We start from the raw sequence: 14,942 nt of genomic DNA, 5'->3' as shown, positions 1-14,942 counted from the left end.
GTTCAGTTGTAGGGGAAAACATTCTAGATAGAGGGAATAAGAGAAACAGAGGTGTCAATTATTAGGGATTAGTAAAGTCTATATAGCCTTTTTGGCCAAATCCAGCTTGCCACTTATTTTGTTTATTGGAATCCAACCACACCCCATTGGGTGATTGACCACAGAGACCGTATCGCCCAAGAAGACTAAAATATTTACTGTCTGGCCCTTTCTGGAAAAGTTTGCTGACCTCTAACCTCGGTTATTAATTCATTTGTTTATCCAACAAAAACTTGTCAAGAGCCTGCTGTAGGCCAGAAATTGTATCAGATGTTTAATGGATGATGCTGAGCAAAAACAGGCAAAACAAACATAATTTCTATTGTGGAGGGTGATTTCAGAAATTATGACATTTGAGAGCGATAAAGAAAATAGCAAAGAGAGTTGAACACTTGAGAATTTAGGAGGAGTGATCTGGGAGGCTTTCTTGAGAGGATAACTCCGTAGGGTAAGACCTGCCAGGTGGGAAAGAGCCAACCACAGGATGTGAAGGATGGAGATAAGAGTTATCAGAGAAGCGAGGGATGTACACAGAGTTCCTGAGGCAGAAAAGATGTTAGCTTGAGAGAATAATTGCAGAGTGGTCAGCATCTATGGGGTGCAGTGAGCAACTCATGGGACTCATGGCCTGAAATGAAGTTGAAGACCAGGTATGGGCCAGGTCTCAGAGACTCTTCTAGGCCATGAAAAGGATGTATGCTTTTACTCTGAGTTTAACAGGGAACCACTTGAGAATTTTAAGAAGGGAATTAAAAGAAGAAAAGAAAGGGAAACTCTGGCTGCTACGTGGAATTTCACACAGATCAGGGAGGAATTGTGAGCTCGGTAAAAAACAGCTTATAACGATTCCAGGTAAGAAATAATGATGGCAAGATCTGGAAACTGTGCTTCTCAAACTTTACTGTGTCTATGCATGACCTAAGATTCTTATCAAAATGCAGACACTGACTCAGTAGTTATGGGGTGGCGCCAAGTTTCTTGGATTTAAACAAGTTCCCAGGTGACTTGGCATGGACCACACATTGTGTAACAAGGGTCTAGAGGTGAAGACAAAAAGTGGGTTTTAGAAAATGTCTTCTGAATCATTCATTTTACTAACACCTTTTCATGACTCAAAGTCTTAAAGTAAGTTTGCAGAACAAAACCACGCAAAAGAAAAAATCCAGCCCAGGCACTTTCAACCATCATAAATAAACCAGCGCTAACTAAGAAAGCCTTTTTCAGGGCTTAAGAGATATGACATACCGGGAAGCTTGAGTTTGAGAAAAGCATGAAATTCCAACCAGTTAATGAGGGGAGTGCCCAGGTCATGATCAATTTTATTAATTTTTCCAATAACATTTTATTGAGTGAGTTGACATGAAGAACAGATCATCTCTGCCATATAAGAGATATAGTATATTTGTGAATAGATAGACATAGAATTTAATGTACCATGAAAAACATTTCTACCAGCAAGGGAGCCACTTACTCTCAGTGTAGGGTGCAAGGAGGGACCCTCAAAGGGGGACTCAGAGTCAGAGAACAAAGAAAGAGGAGAAAGGTATAGGGAGAGTAAGAGCTGAAAGTTTCTAGAGAGTATAGTGAGAGACACCTGCTTTTATATTGCAAGGTCTCCTAGCGTGGGCTGTCAGAAGGTATCTTGTCAGCTTTCAGAATGATGTATAGTGTAGCTAGTGTGTATATTGCCATTGATTCTAGTCAATTCTAATGGGCAAGAGTTCTTTAAGCTGCTAGTATGGGCCTGTGCCTAGTAGAAACCCAAGAACAAAGAATGTACTGTCAGTGACAATAACTAATGTCTGTTAGTAACTAATAACAGATAAGGTAATAACAGTAACTAATAACAAAGATAACTTGAGGCCAGAGATAGAGTATGGCCACTTGCCAGAGGTGTTCAGCACCCAAGGTGGAAGAACCAGAATTTCAGCCTGGCTTGTCTTGCTGCAGACACTGCCTTTGCTAGAATGTACCATTTATTTCGAGCGACAAAACCAATACATCTAAAACAGTTAGAGATAGAAAATCAACATTATAGTTACAAGCTAGTTGGCAGTGCCATTTCAAAAGGGAAGTAGCCTTATTGTTTTTCTTCTGATTATAAAAACAATGCTTTTTCTCTGTAAAACGTTTCAAACATTATGGGAGAGTATAGTAGTGCAGGAGATGAACATTCCCACAGTCCCATTGCTCTACCTAAGGCCAGAAGTAGCTACTTAAACCTACCTTTTCGTCTTGGGCGTGCTTTTGTACCATCGCACAAAAAGAAATAAGCATTAAAAAGGTGTATCACACTACATATAATGTTAGGAAATCTGTTTTCCCCCACACGCTAAAAAGCTATCCAAAGGCAAAACTGCACTTCTGTTCTTCCTAAATCCTTATAAAGATACATACAATTCTTCTAGATTGATGGGTAATTTCTTGGCTGCTTGATACCTACTTAACTTCAGCTACTTTGAGAATGATGACACAAGTGTACTAACATCAGTCATAGTAGCCTATCAGCATCCTTGCTTTATTTTAATTTAATTTTTTTTTCAGTGTTCCAAAATTCATTGCTTAGGCACCACTCCCAGTGCCCCATGCAATTTGTGCCCTCCATAATACCCACCATCAGGCTCACCTAACCGCCCCCCCCCCCGAAAAAAAACTCTCAGTTTGTTTCTTATGGTTTGTCTCCCCCTCCCATCCGTCCTTGCTTTAAAAGTCATCATCCTCACTGGCAGGTCATAGGGGATGCCCTTGGGACATGAGTGCCGTAATGCCACGACTTTGGCTCTCCAGCACGTGGCTTCATCCCTTTCTAAATCATTGGCAATGTGTGTATGTTTTGTGCGTGTACATGTATTTGTACAAAACAAGTCAGTCGGGTCTATTTGGGTGCGACTACGTGCAGTAAACTCACTCACTGGAGACGTACACTCTTCGATCAGCTCTGATAAATGCATGCAGTGGCGTAATCACCACAACACTGAAAACATAGACTACTTCTTTACCCCCGCATAGCCCTTCTTCCCCTTGGCGTTCAACTCCTTCCTCCCATTCCTGGCCCCAGGCAATGGCCGATCTATTTTCAGGACGAATAATATTGCCTTCTCAAGAAAGTCATGGAGATGGGATCATGGTGGCTGGCTTCATTCACTTGGTGTGATGTGTGTCCATGCTATTGCGTGGGTCAGTAGCTTGTTGCTTTTTACTGCTGAGCAGTAGTCATGTGTGGCATAAATATGCCACATTTTGTCTCTCCCGTCACTGATCACCATGATCCATGTTTGGAGTGTTTCCATTTGGGGGGGCATAAAAAATAAAGCCTCTAGGATACTTGTTTACTGACCTTGGTATGGACATACTTTATATTTCCCCTAGGGAAGTAACTAGGAGTGGAACTGTTGGGTGGTAGAGTGTGTGTTTAACTTGAGAGGAAATTGACAAACTGTCTTCTAGTGTGACTGCATCTTTTGCATTCCAGATCTTTACCAACACTTGGTAAGGTCAGTCTTTGATTAGCCACTCTAGTGAGGTTTAGTGGTATGTCTTGTGGTCTTATTTTGTTTTTGTTTTTTTTTTTTTAAAGATTTTATTTATTTGACAGAGAGAGATCACAAGTAGGCAGAGAGGCAGGCAGAGAGAGAGGAGGAAGCAGGCACCCTGCCGAGCAGAGAGCCCAATGTGGGACTCGATCCCAGGACCCTGAGATCATGACCTGAGCCGAAGGCAGCGGCTTAACCCACTGAGCCACCCAGGCGCCCCTTGTGGTCTTATTTTGAATTTCTCTGATGACTTATGATGTTGAACTTATATGGTTTCATGTTCATATTATCCTTTCACATATTTCTTGGAAAAATAGATCCTTTCTCTATTTATAAAAATTACAATTTCTTCTTATAATTGAGTTATAAGGTTTATTCAGGTATAGCAGATATAAGTCCTATAATAGCTACGCCTATATCTCATATTGTCCTATAACTTTTGGTTGCTCTGTTCCTCTGTTCTGTTTTGGTTTCTCCCATTCCACCCCCTTAGAGATTCGGAGGAAAGAGCTGATGAGTGGGTATGTCCTCCCTTGTGTCTGGGCCCCCAGGGAAACTCATTATCACTTGGCCTTTAAAAATCTGGTAAGGGCACCTGGGTGGCTCAGTGGGTTAAGCCTCTGCCTTCAGCTCAGGTCATGGTCTCAGGGTCCTGGGATCGAGCCCCACATCAGGCTCTCTGCTTAGCAGGGAGCCTGCTTCCCCCCATCTCTCTGCGGGCTGCTCTGCCTACTTGTGATCTCTCTCTCTCTCTGTGTCAAATGAATAAATAAAATCTTTTAAAAAAATTAAAAAAAATAAAAATCTGGTAAAATTTTGGTCTTTTTTTCTTGTTATCCACTGTTACAACTACGACTTCTTTTCTTCCAAGCTCTATCGAGAATGGAACATTTCTCGTGTCCTCTCTGTCCTTAGAGAGGCTTCTCATCTTTTGAAATTCATCAGTTCACACAGCATAGTGTGTGACCACAGCTGTCTTAGAGGCTTGATTTTTTAAAATACAGTTTTGGCAATTATCTGACTTTTTGTTTGTTTGTTACAGTGAAAGAAACATTGTCTTGCTGCTTTCTATATCTTAGGCAAAGTGGAATTACCTCTACCCTTACTGTTAATGTGACAGAAAGACTCCATTGCTGGCACCATTGGAGTCAGTCAGTCCTTCTGTCCCTTAGTGGACCCAGCGAGTCCTCTGTGTCTGTGCTTTCAGAAAGTGGAGGCTAGCACTGGGGCATGTTCATGGTCTCCATCATGAATGACCTGGTTACTAATGTCAATAGCACTTCTACATGTTTTTCTGGTCCTCCTCGCCAGCACCATTGGAGGAGTATCTTTCTCCTTACCTTGCTAAAGGTTTTTCATGAAGTCCCCATTTGTGATAGCTCTCTGGCCATAAAAAACCTTCATTTTCTCCTGGCTTTGCTCTCTGGACATTTAACAGGAGTTCTGCTGAAGCTGATTTTAAGGAAGTACAGCTTTCACCAAATGTACAGTTCCTGCACACATAGTCCTGGGCTGAGACTTTCAGCTCTCCCCTGTGAGTCCCCCATTTCCATGAGGGCCTCCTCTTGTCTTGTTGTAACATATCTGGAGCTTCAGGAATGGTCCAGTGGGTACCTCTGACCTGATGGTGATCTTCTGTGGTTCATACTCTCCCAAGGCCCATACCTTAGAGGCCCTGATATACTGGAATTCCCCAAAAGAACTTTTAAATTAGACCTTACTTTAGCAATCCTGGCTATAAATAATATTCTATGTTCAGATTCTTACATTCTGTTTCCAAGATGCTCTTTTGTGTCTAAACATGTTGTCCCTGCATTTAGCCAAAGCTTAAAATGTGCAATTGATTATTTGAAACCAGTGCTGGCTGAATGCCCCAACGCAGGCTGGTTCAAGATGTGGGTGCCCCCTTGGCTCCAAACCCAGCCAGGAATGTGATCCTTTGAAACATACCCTGAACCCATCTATTCTACAGAAATGGACAATGGAACAAAAGCTAATAGAGGGATTATTGTTTTAGAAAAGTCCATGCACTAGCATGATGGTAAACCCACTGTGGCTTTCACTACTGAAGCCCATATCCCAGCCAAGTCTTGTGTGCTCAGCTGAACGTGGTCACTGGTCAGTGAGGGTATGGCTCAAATTGGACTCTAGCAAAGGCTGTGAGGTCTGATAGCCATGGTCATCAAAACTTCACTTCCTGCCTTCAGTGCTATCTTGAGGTAAGCTCATCACTGAAGCAGGTGGTCACTTAGTTGTGAAATGTGACTATAGGTTATTGATCTTTTGTCTTGCTGGATATAGTTAAATATGAGATTTGGGGTTAAGCAAACTTACCTTCTTTCGTTCCCTCGCTCCCTCCCCAGGAATTGGTGAGGCTCTATGGATGAAACTGGTCATATTCTGTCTCTGGGCTGTAAAGCAGTTGGATTGCCTCTCCTCTCCTTCCCCCTTCCCATGAAAAGAGATGACAGTTTAAGAGACCTGTGTCACTAGATTATAGACCACAAAGCTCATTCTGCCAAAGGAGGCCTATCCCATTGATGGTTAATGGCCCTGCATTTATTAAAGACAGGGCCACAGAGTCCCACATCTCACAACTCAAACGCTAACATGAAGAACATCCCGATTGACTCAGGAAATGTATTTCCCCAAGACCAGTGGTTCATGAAATTTATTCTTCAATTGGCTGATCCCTTGAACAGTTGTTTGTCATAATCAGATTTTAAAACCATAGATCTCCTTTCTAGGGATGATTGTGCTGTAACCTCTGGCTCCATCCAGGCTTCTGGTCTGGGTTGAGCAGACCTCCTGGATGAATGAGAACCAGAGCTGTCTTATCAAATTGTGGCAGTTCTCGTTTTGTTTAACCGTGCCGGAAATTAGTTTTTCAGGCACTGATCTTGACAGGTCAGCTGTCAAAAGTGGGTGTCTGTGGTCATAAAATTTATCGATCCCATAAACAACATTCTGTCTACAAAATACAAGGAGAAGTCAGAATCGACGCCCTTATGTACAAACGAAATGGTCTGCAGCTGTATGACTGAGTGTCAGGACTCGTATGGGGGAAACGTTTTTCTGGCTTCCCATTTATCAAGCCCAGCAGCCTCATTTGGCATTCATTGACTGAAACTTTTTCCTTGGCGTTCTGAACCAGGAGAACCAGGCATCCTTAGGAGGGAAGGCAAATACAGTCTCTCCTAATCTGGGTCGGCTGTTTGGGAATCCATTTAAAGGCTTAATTTTATTTAAAAAAAAAAGAAGAAGAAGAAGAAGAAGGAGAAGGAGAGAAAGAAAGAAAGAAAGAAAGAAAGAAAGAAAGAAAGAAAAGAAACGTCCAGTGGAGTCCATTAGATTGTGCTTTTTCTGTGTTCTGGCCTTATGTATCAGGTATTCAGAGGAATGGCCTCACTCAGAAATGAAGGATTACTACTCTGGTCTTAAGATTTGGGAAAGAACACAAGGCTTTGTGGAAATGGGGGGATTCACTCAGCCTGCGGCTCTCGGCTTGAGGCTGATGTGAGGGAATAATAAACTTCTCTGCCCAACTCAAGGATCCTGGTTCCTGGAACATGGTTGCACTTTGATGTGTTTGAAGGCAGAATTTTGGTTTCACTTTGAAGTATTTTTTCTTTCTCTGTCAGAGTACAGGATGCCCTGAAGGCCAGGGAGAGAGAGGTCTGTATTAAAAAACAAAAACACAAAAATAAAAACCTTTAAGTCCTCAATACTTTCAGACCAAAAAAAAAAAAAAAAAAGAGGTAATTACAGGCTTGGAGGAATTTTTTTTTTCCCCCTCTCATGTACCTGCACTTTGATTTAAATGGTTTTGCCTTAGGATTACTGTCCTTCTTTATTAGTGGAGAAAAATTATCCTGTCTTCATAGAGCTGGACCTCAGCAGTGGTCACTTCCCTGTCTCCAAACCTAACAGGTGTACCCGGCCCCATATCATCCTGGAGACATCATAGAATGTGAGACGCCATGCTAGATGAACCTGTAGAACCTGTAATTGGCTCTTCTAGGAGATGGGGATGCTGTGGCCACAGCTCTTGGCAGCCAGAAGACTGAATTTTGGGGGGTTCTGACTCTCAGACTGGTCATGACACACGAACAGATTATTTAACTCTGATCACTCCCCTCTACTCAGTCCTTAGTCCTACAAAGCATGTGACGGGATTTTGTCACCCCTGCTAGTTATTTTGATCAAAAGCTTATTTTCCTTTCTGTGACAGTAGTGAAAAACCTGTTGAAAACATAGAGCAGTGTCAAGAAGTTGCAATGATTATTCATAATTCCACCACCTGGCTATATTCACATATTACATTTTAACAAATCTCCTCCCATGTTTACCACCACCCTTTAAAAAATGGTTTGAAAAAGCCATAATTAGGCTTTTATTGCACACATGGGTTTATATCCTGATTCTTTAATCTGTGGTTATTGCTTGGTAGCAGATTATTTCAAAGTGATTTTTTCTTTTGAATAGCCCCCTAATTGTTCGGTAGGCAGGGAAGTATTCTTATTTTACTTTTTAGATAAGTAAATGGAATCTCAGTGGAGTCAAGTTTATTCAAAATTTTAAGTACCACGGTCAAACGTGCTTTCTGAGGTCACCCAGGTAAGTGATGGAAACACAACTAGAATACAGGTCGGTTGACTACAAAACTTATGCTATTTTCATACCTTCAAGTTCCTCTCTTCTTCCCCAGATCTTTACCAGGTATAGTAAGTTGATCTTCAAGAGGAGAAAGAGGGATGGTATTACAGGCTGGAGGGAACTGGAGAAAGCGTGCCGTGTGAGTTGTGTGAGGAAGGTGAGGGATTTGGTAGGGTTGGAGTGGACCGGGCCTACGTAAACTTAAGTGAGGCTGATCATCAGGTTTGGATCTCCATAAGGAAGACCTTTCTCTTAGGCCAAGCTTCAGAGTGTTAAGATTTATTCTGTAGGAAATGGGAAGTCATTCAAAAATGTTCATTAACACCTTCTTGTTTGTTTATTTATTATAAAGGTACAAGTCAGCACAATGGAAGAGGCTGTAAGAGAGAGGCTGGGAGTAATGAGATCAATGGGGAGGCTGTTGCAATCCTCCAGGGCAGGGGGGCTGCTGCCTTGAGCCAGGCAATGAGCTAGAAGAAGAGGGTTGTGTAGGCAGGTGTTGAGAGACAGAGCCCGTGTCACAGCTGAGCTTAAAATTCTACAGGGACAGGGCTTCATCCCAACTGGTTTTTCCTGCCTCCATTCTCCATTGCCAAGACTGACTACAATCACAGTCAGTAACAGACAGTGAGTAAAGTTTGGTCAGGGCCAAGCTGAGCCCCATCCCGGGTCTTACTCAGGCAGGTGCTGGCACAGAGCGGAGATGCCCCTTCGCCTGTGCCACAGAGGTTTAAAGCAGCACATGTTAGGAATTCAAGCCGTGTTACAGGGCAGAATATCTGGTACCTGAAACAGTATGTCATCGTGAGGACAAGACCGCCTTCATTTTGACTTTGTCAATCATCGGGATGGTTCAGGGACCTTCTCAACACCACCCCACCGGGGGTCTGGTGGATTACCCATCAGGGTTAACCAGTTCCAATGTCTGGGCTAACCAATTAAGGGGCTAAGATGTGAGCAGCCCAAACACACAACATGAGTCCCTTGGTCCATGTCACAGGGTCCAAAAAATGCAAGGGATCAACACTTTTTGTCTGGATTTGTCTCTTCCCTTTGACCAGCATTTTAATCTGATGCAGGACTTGATCCTGGGTCCCAGTGCTGTTTCCAAGCCCCAGAGGGGAAAGAGCCATGAGCTTTCCCTCTCACTACGCCAGTTCCCAGAGTGTGGCATCTTTGATGTCCTTGAACAGGACTTTGGGCAGCTTTCCTGCAGTGCCCCTCCAATTAATTGGTGGTGGCTGTGAGGAGCTCCTCAGAGCACACGGCCATGCTCTTAACTAAATGATTCATTCATCACTGCCAGTCATCCTATTACTTAGGATGGAGTGGGTCTTAGTTGGTACTGTGTCCAAAGTGATAGCTGGAGTTTCTAGATTCCTTTTAAACTGCTTTTACAACCATGTACCTCATTCTGATAGTCCTGCTTTAGGCCTCAGCGTTCTAGTATCTTCCAGATAGTCAAACTCAGAGCCTAGAGCTTGCTGCAGATGTCAAGGCTTAGGGACATGCTGAGAGAGCCATCGTGTCCTTAGGTAGCACTACTGGTGGCTTCTTTAGGGCACCTGGTGACATTTCTCTAACAGAGGGATAGTTCTTCTGCTCAGCCTAAGCAGGGCAATTGTGGGTTTTCTCCAGTGAAAATTGGATGCTGCCCACAGTGGTCTGCTTCAGTGGTGGTCCTGGATCAGCAGCAGCAGCCTCACCTGGGAGCTTGTTAGACAGGAATAATCACAGGCCCCGAATCAGAGAGTATGTATAAAATCCCTGGGTAATTTGTGTGCATATTACAGTTTGAGGATCCCCTGCTTTAATCTATAGCAGAGGTTTACAGTCCTGGCTGTGAATTAGAATCACCTGGGGAGCTGAAATATTCCTATCTAGCCCACTACAGACCAATTAAATTCAAACCTCTGGGGACGAGGCCCCACCTCCAATATGCTTTAAAAGCCTTCTTACGAGAATCTAATATGCAGTAACCTAGAAGAACAGGGTTTCTCAATGAGGACCGCTGGGGAAGCATTACAATTCTCCATGCCTAAGTGCTGAGATCCTGATTAAGTTGAGATGGGGGCTCATATCTGCTTTTTTTTTTTTTTTTCTTTTTCCATTTCACCAATTAGTGATTGAGAATCATTGATCAGATAAGGAGTTCATCGTGGTTCCCCCCCGGGCCCTGCAGAGATGCAGTGAGGGGACGCAGTCTGGAGAATATGTGTGTCTCCTATTGTTCCTGAGCCAGCAGAGGGGCTCCATAACCAGCTTGGGGGGCCCTCTCAGAGATGCAACAGGCTCTGGGAGAGGCTCTGCAGGCCTGGGAGCTCTGCAGGCCTTACCTGCATATCAAGGAAAAATTATGAAATTTGCCCTACAGAGAAGACAGGTAGGGAGCTCTTAACCCCGCTTGCAGCAGGCATCAGGGTGTAAGACAAGCCACAGAAAGGCGCCTTTGTTACCCACTTCCCTGCTGAGTCCCATCCTGCCCTGGTGGCAGCAATGGGTGAACCCAGGGGGCCATCTGGCCTGGGCAAGTCAAAGGAGTAATTACAGAAAGAAGACACTTTGTGGGAGACACGGTGGCATGACCTCAGTGGGCGGACATAATAAAATTAGAAATATTCATTCTAGAAACAAGTTCTTACCAATTGGTTTTATTTTAAAGATGTGGCAAGTCCTCAAGTTCCAGACAGGCTAATGGAGCAAGTGGAACTTTCTGCCACATCTTTATTCTTTTGAAGGTTTTAAGGGACTGCTGTCCTCCTAGCTGCCTGATTCAGGATCCCAGTTTGAGAAGCGAGTTTCTGAGGTGCACACAGGTGCCCGTTCTGTCCCTCACACTCCCTTTTTCCTCCACAGCTGGCGACGTGGGACTCAGAGAAGGGCCTGAATGGCAGCCTGCAAGAGAGGCCCATGGGCAGCCGCCTCCAAGGACTGACTCTCAAAGTGGTGACTGTCTTGGTAGGATCATGGGCATATTGGGGAGTTTACCATTCAGGCTTTCGAGCCAGAGGTTTCTGTTTGGCTTAATGCTGGGTTTGGAGAAAAGGGGATCTTGAGTCATTGCTCAAGTGTTCATAAGGCCTTTATGGCAAATAATTTTGCAAATAACGAAGGAAGAGTAATGTTGGAGATTCTGCCCCAGCGCCTTCCACCGGAGGTGACTGGGCTGCTCTAGAAGAGGATTACCGATCTGGAACCACGGCTAAGCTTCCAAGCAGGCACAACTCTACACGTTCCTGGGTATAACCAGTATCTTGACCTACTGCTGGTCCTTAGGAGAGCTTTGCTCATAGCCAGTGTCCCCAGACAGTTGCTTGGCAGAACACACCCTCTGGTTCTCCTGATGGCCCCATGTGACACAAGCTTCATAACAAAGACCCTTTATTGCCATTTGTCTGCATAGTTGTCCTGGCATCGTGGATTTTTACATCTTTAAGAGACCTTAGAATCATCTTCCTATCAATTTCTTCCTTCACCTTTCCAGGGCCTTAGGAGATATTTTCGATTTACCTCTTATTAACTGGTCAGACCTGGTTCAAATGTCCCCTCGGTCACATCAGGCATTGTCATCTCCTTGGCTCTAGAACCCTTTGGCCACAGTGTCCTGCATTCCCTGTGTGCACATCACGGAATAAGCATTATACCATACCCCCCGAGGCTCCCAGTTAAACTGAGATCTAGTCTCTGGGGCTGTTTGCCAAAAGCCCCCTTCTTGTTCAGTTTTATAGGATTGTGGTGGGGAAGGTTGAGGTGTTTTCCAGAGAACCACATGCCCTACAGGAGTACACAGGACACAGCACAAAATGTGTAAATATGGCTTTGGGCTTGGGAACTGCGAGGTTTAATTCTGTCCTGTCCTTTGACATACGGTGTGACCTTCTCCCATGAATCAGAATCCATTTTCTAGTACAATCTGATAGATGTAATACCGTCTTCTCTCAATCTAATGTTATAGAGCTTTTACTGTCGTTCTTTATCCTGGATGAGAAGTAACCACATTTCTTATGTGGGTCCTGAAGAATTATGGTATTTCCTAAGGACAGAGTCCTGAATGTCACAAATAAAGGAATGAAAACAAATCATGTCATTCTGGCTATAGGGTTCTGAGCTGAGGCTGGGATAGCATCATACAAAACAGGTAAATCTCCATTCCTCCATCAATATGTTGATTGGAGGGATCTTCCTATCTGCTGTGCTCTGAGTGTCCATAAACTGCTTTTTTAAAAAAAAGGGCAGAGATGTTCAGACTCCAGGAGAAAATTGGGTAAATACATGCCCATGCTCTCAAACATTCTAGAGCTATGATTCATCACATTAGTCGCTCCAACAATCCCCTGGAAACATGTGTGTTAATAACCTGTTATTTAATTGAAGAACATCCATTCTGTTGTCCTCAGGAAGAGCCTTTCGTGATGGTGGCTGAGAACATCCTTGGACAGCCCAAGCGCTACAAAGGGTTCTCTATAGATGTCCTGGATGCACTGGCCAAGGCTCTGGGCTTCAAATATGAGATTTACCAGGCCCCCGATGGCAGGTATGGTCACCAGCTCCATAACACCTCCTGGAACGGGATGATCGGGGAGCTCATCAGCAAGGTAGGTCCCAAAAGCAGGGTCATGGGGAAGGGTACCCTAGTCTGCTTCTAGGGTGATATCTAAATTTGGCCCATTAGGCAGTTAGGACCGTGGAACTAGCTAAGGAGATCACAGCTTACCACTCTTCACTCACCAGAGCTCTCTTTTCTTCAGCCCGCCCCTCCCCATCGTACCCATTCCTATTCTCGAATTTTCTCATTCCCTGGCACTCTGTTTTCCTTCTGTGCCCACTGCTGCCATTCCTTTCAAGCCTGTCCACTGAGTCTGCTCTGTCATACACACTTCCTGTAACCCACCCACACGTTTAGGCTGAAACAGGAACTTGGTTCTCACAAGAGGTATGAGTGAGGGCTTATTCTTTTCTCCCTCATGGCCCACAGCAGGGGTGTGTATACACAAGTTCATATGTATGTGTGAGTGTGTGCATGTGTCTTCAATGTTGTGATACATTTCCCAGCTCCTTAGATTAATTTCAGATAATGACACTTCCTCTTTCCTTACAACCTGGGTTTTCATTGAGACCCATGCTCATGATATGAGGCCTGTTCACTGTGTTCCCATCCCCACCCCATCATCCCATGACCTCTGGGTTATTTCCTGGTAGTCATTTATGATGGTGGCATCTGTTCAAATTCTCCCTCTCTGCTGTTGCTGCTGCTACCAACTTTGACATTGCAGACATCTCTGGGGCCAACTGTGGGCTCCCAGTGTTTTGACTGCCTCGCTGTCCAAGATCTTGGTTTGTGCTCCATGTCAGTGCCCGACCCCATGCATTTTGTCAGCATCTTATGCGTTACCATCACTGTCCACTCCATGACTATGACTTGTTGTCCTGAGTCTTTTGAACCTTTGCTCCCAGAACATAGGTCCTTTGCTTTATAAACCCGTAAACGCAGACACAATCTCCAGTTCCTCCTAAGCTTTAAAAAAAATTTCCTGCAGTACTAATTTATATAAAAAATTCACCCATTTTGGAATATACTATTCAGTGACTTTTAGGAAATCTACTGAGTTATGCAACCATCATCATCATCTAGTTTTTGAATAAGTCCATCAACCCAGTGAGATCCCTCACACTTATTTACAGTGAAATCCCATTCCAACTCCAGCCCTAGGAAACCATTGATATATTTCCTATCTCCATAGATTTGCTTTTGTGAACATTTAATGTAGATGGAGTCCTACAATATGTGGTCTTTTGTGTCTAGCCCTTTCCACTTAGTACATGTATTTGAGGTTCATCTTTCTTTAAGATTTCTGTGACCTTGGGATACTGCATCCTTTCCTGCCTGGTGTGCCCTTGGTGTTCGACCAGATAATCCTGTTCCCATCATCTTTTGTAATTCTCTTTGTTCTTAGTTTCTTATTGTACTGAAACTCTGACTTGATTATATTATCTACCCTCTGACTTTGACTTCCAAGTTGCTACATACAATTAGAGAAGAAAATCACAAATTTGCCTAGATGGATATATGAATAGTGTGTGGGCTTCAAACTCAGGTAGGCCTTCAGGACAGCCAAGTTCCTTAACTTGTTGGACCCCTTGGCTGTATCCCTTAGAGACTGTTTCAAAGTTTGTCTTTCTCTTCAAGCAATCCAAAAGTCTTCTCTCCTAAATTAAAACAAAGTGCTCCTGTATTAGGCAAAGAAATGAAGATTTGTGGGCTTGAAATAACTACTTCAACTACCTGTAAAATTCACATCTGCAGACACCTGCTCATACTCCAGGTTCAGAAGTGAAGTGTTTTTCCCTGTGTTACAGGTCACCACTCTTCCTGTGTCGTAAGTCAATCCCTTTGTCCTTCTTCTGGACCTGGCTTCATAAATTACTTTCCCCTCTTCCTATCTTGTAAAGCTATCTTGTTCCACTAGATCTCTTCTTAGTCCTTACATATGCTCTGAATGACCCAAATCTTTAAAAAGAAATCTCCGGATCTTGAGTTTTTGAAAAGAGAGGCAACAACCAGAGATGCAAATGTGACAGTTCTACAGGAGAGCTTCACCATCATTACCTCCAGCATTTTTTCTTTATACTCTAGATATGTTGTTGGATTTCACGTTTATTATCTTATTTTATGTATTTATTTTTTGGATTTTTCAGTTAACATCAATACATCTG

The 14,942-nt window shown here is 43.5% G+C and overlaps 1 protein-coding gene across 2 annotated transcripts in view; it reads left to right on the top strand.

Annotated features, from left to right (window-relative positions):
• GRID1 (glutamate ionotropic receptor delta type subunit 1) overlaps positions 1 to 14,942 on the top strand; it is a 691,195-nt gene that overhangs the window by 562,823 nt on the left and 113,430 nt on the right. For both annotated transcript variants that reach the window (XM_082717985.1, XM_082717986.1), the window contains exons 9-10: positions 11,085 to 11,186; positions 12,626 to 12,823. In XM_082717985.1, coding sequence (XP_082574111.1) covers positions 11,085 to 11,186; positions 12,626 to 12,823 — 300 coding nt within the window. The remainder of the gene's footprint in view (positions 1 to 11,084; positions 11,187 to 12,625; positions 12,824 to 14,942) is intronic.

This window comes from Mustela nivalis (assembly GCF_964662115.1).
Source record: "Mustela nivalis genome assembly, chromosome: 2".
Lineage (NCBI taxonomy): Eukaryota > Metazoa > Chordata > Mammalia > Carnivora > Mustelidae > Mustela > Mustela nivalis.
Note: the sequence above shows the minus strand (reverse complement) of the source record. Positions and strands in the feature narration are given on the sequence as shown.